Source organism: Sinohyriopsis cumingii, unplaced genomic scaffold (assembly GCF_028554795.1).
Source record: "Sinohyriopsis cumingii isolate HCF-2022 unplaced genomic scaffold, ASM2855479v2 utg000198l, whole genome shotgun sequence".
Lineage (NCBI taxonomy): Eukaryota > Metazoa > Mollusca > Bivalvia > Unionida > Unionidae > Sinohyriopsis > Sinohyriopsis cumingii.
The window spans coordinates 394,621-398,142 of NW_028315875.1; the positions used below are offsets into that span (position 1 = coordinate 394,621).

The window sequence follows — 3,522 nt, forward strand, 5'->3', positions numbered from 1 at the left end:
TTAACTTCAGCAAATGACAAACACACTTTTGCAAAACGCAATTACTACCGTTCCTTCTCTAATTCTGTTAGCAGCTTCTCATCAGTAAATCTGGTCGTTGGAACATATTAGATTATTGACTAGAAGGAAATACGATTACAATAACACTGCTGAGTTCTCGGAAAGATAAATCTGTGTAGCAAGTATAATCACCACCATGAACGTTACATCGAGAGCACGCTTGGGGCTTACACGCCATTCTAACTCGGCTAGAAATCGATGTCAGTATGTTGACGGCCTAGTTATGTTTACCTCACAATAACATGATCCATACCTGTGCTAAATATTCCATCTTGCATCTGCTGGTGCTGATATTAAATCAAATATTTATGGCAAATGGCTCTTTATAGAGTAAATAGACTGCGGCGTATGTTCAGCTTATAGGAGTGTCGAGTCACACCGTGCGTTTCTAATTTCAAGCCAAAATGAGTTTGAGAGATCTTCTTGTCATATAGGAAACGTATGTTCATTATTTGGCATACGTAAGTCTGTAACGACAGTTGCTACAGAACAGTATTTGATATTCACGTGCAATTTACATTCTCACATAAAGTTCGCCTGCATCAAGCGACAGCTGTAAATAGAGGAACCGTCAGATTGAGAATTAGAGGAACTATTTTGAAGTACGTTATATTTTCTTATAAATCGTTAGTGATGCGTTGAATGCTGTCTGGAAGCATGGAAGAGAACGACAGCATTAAAACTTTTGCAGAAGAATTGAATGGAAACTTTACAAGCAGCATTTTACCTATGACGATTTTCTTCGGAATAGAGGCTTGTGTCGGAGTTTTGGGAAACTCAGTTATAATGTACGTATTCTCATTCAAGTACAATGCATGCAATTTTAAGTACTTTGTGCTTGTTTTGGCTTTTATTGATCTGACTAGTTGTTTGACTACCATTCCAGGGGAAGCATTTACCCAACGCTTCTGGTACACCTACCCTGACCCCAATCTTTGCAAGGCTAAATCTTTCTTCAACGTATTCACAGTCTGTGCCTCGGCTCTTTGTTTGTTGCTGATCGCAGTGGACAGACACAGAAAAATCTGTAAACCATTTGGATGGCAAATTGGAAATATAATGGCTGTACGCTTATGCTTCATGGCTCTTTTTATGTCCGCCATTGTGGCATTGCCAGTGCCATTTCTTTGGGGTACCCAAAACTACGAGAAATCCTACAATGGAATGATAGTTAATGTGACTTCTTGTGAAAAAGACGCCGTGTTTGAGAACGAGCCGGAACCTCTTATCTATTCCAGTTGTCTTATCGTTATACTTAGTATCCCTATGGTTCTCATGCTTATCCTTTATACTTTGATTGCCAAGAAGATCCTGTGCGAAATGAAATATACAAAATATACGTCATTGACCGTAAAGAAGGAAAAATTAATAAAAACCGCATATTTTTCGATCGGAAGTGGGACTAGAGATGAAAGTCATGAATTCAATTATGAAAGTACACGATCATCGTTGGGCAGTGAGAAGATTCTTTGTGAGAAAAACAGCAATGAAAATGAAGATAATCGCTTCGAAGAAGAGGACGGTGAAACCTGTGAAATAAACAGTTACTTGGAATGTGGTAATGAACCAAATAATTCTAAAATAGACACAGCGAAAATGGTGGTAACATTGCTAAAAAGAGGAGCTATAAGTCGAAGCATGAAGCGAAAAACTATGATAATGTTCATTTTGTCTGCAGTTTTTACTGTCAGCACGGTGTTATATCTAACTCTCCTATCCCAGATTGCAAGACAGGAAAATATCATTCGTTCAATGTCCTCCAACCAGAGGGTACTGTATTTTTTCTTCTTCCGACTTTATTTTATCAACCATGTTATCAATCCATTTGTTTATGCTTTTTTAGACACACAATTTAGATTAGCCTTGGTTAAACTGGTGACCTGAGGACTTCGTAAGTTGTTTTATTTATCGCAATTGGTGCAATTGCAAAAATGTAGTAAATGTACATTGTTCTTGAAAAAGTATCGTATTGGAATGAATATCATGAACCCTAAAAAGTCTCTTTCACATTATACTTCATAGTAGTATAGGATATGAAAGCTCGAGGTCATATAACTGTTCGCTCTCTTCCTATATGTTATACTTTAGAATTTCGTGATATGCAGCTCTCCTGCTCGCCGCTCATAGGCAGTGCTTCACAATAGTGTCAACAACACTGGAAAATGAAAGTGCACACTGAATCTTTCCATTATATGTACCAGAAAATATTTCTAAAAATAAATGATTAATATACGCATATATTAGATAATAAAACGAAATCTCGAAATGAAAAAGAGAATAATTACTTATAATTGTTTTTCTGTGCACTAGACAGTTATTGTTATCTCTAGGTATTGCATGATATCCTCCCACTGAACTATTACATTTGTTTTATTACGATACGTGTTAATTAAATCATCCATTTTCGTTTTGATATAACGCTTGTATCTATTGCTTACATCAGTCTAATTCATGTTTCATTTTATTTATAGATTTTAGCAATGCTTTACGTGAAACTAGAACGATACGTAGTAGTTTGTCAACGGATATGTTTTACTGTTGTACGTATATAACTGAGCGTGGTAGATTATCAGCTGATGTGTCTTAATTATGTTCGTATAAAACGAAGCATAGTAGGCCATCAACGAATATGTTTTAGTTGTATAAGTATAGAACGAAGCGTGGGAGGCTATCAGTAGACTTGCCTTTGTTGTGCATAAGGTGTGGCTAATACAGTCACTTAATTCCATTAATGCCTTTGCAACAATTCTGAATCGGGTAAATAGTGTGCAATCGCGCTCATTTACTTTACTCGAAATATTTCGCAATTACATTAATTTATTTGACACGAAATAGCATGATATATATATATATATATATATATATATATATATATATATATATATATATATATATATATATATATATGATTTAATTTATATTTAATTTAATTATCAATGCTATTGTAAGGTAACTTTAATTACTGGATTTGACATTCTTCCGAAAATCAGTTCAGTTCTGTTTGACCTGACTGTTTTTCGTAAACAAGTAATAATATAAACTTGTATCTAATGCTGATCTAGTTCCTGGCCTTGATTCAGAATCAGTAAGAGGTGGAGAAGAAACAAAACTTCTTTTTACATTTTTTATTCCTTCCCAGAGTTAAAATCTTTGGATTTTGTCAAGGCATACCTGGAGTACATGATGTTAAACATGTAAAAAGCTTCCATCTTGTCCTAAAAACATGATTATGTGACCCTCATATGGGAATCTGTTTTGCGTCTTACATTAATGTATAACTGTTTTCTTTAGAGAATTTTGGCAGTCTATTTTTAAAGTATTAATTCTCAAAGGTGTTTGGTTGTGACCAGTTTGAGTTTAATTTTTAAATTTTGTTCACATTATTTGGATTCTAAGAGATTATTTTTGCCTGTAAATAATGTTGTTCTAAATTTATTCTTGGACACGGACAGTTATCTTTGA

At 34.6% G+C, this 3,522-nt stretch overlaps 1 protein-coding gene across 1 annotated transcript; it reads left to right on the forward strand.

Annotated features, from left to right (window-relative positions):
• The first annotated feature begins 428 nt into the window (after positions 1 to 428).
• On the forward strand, positions 429 to 2,893 carry LOC149774553 (uncharacterized). The gene has a single exon (XM_089945055.1). The coding sequence runs from the start codon at positions 703 to 705 to the stop codon at positions 1,942 to 1,944; it is 1,242 nt and encodes a 413-aa protein (XP_089801181.1). The 5' UTR covers positions 429 to 702; the 3' UTR covers positions 1,945 to 2,893.
• Positions 2,894 to 3,522: the final 629 nt, after the last annotated feature.

Coding starts and splice junctions, on each gene's coding strand:
- LOC149774553 (XM_089945055.1), top strand. CDS start 703: ATGCTGTCTGGAAGCATGGAAGAGAACGACAGCATTAAAACTTTTGCA.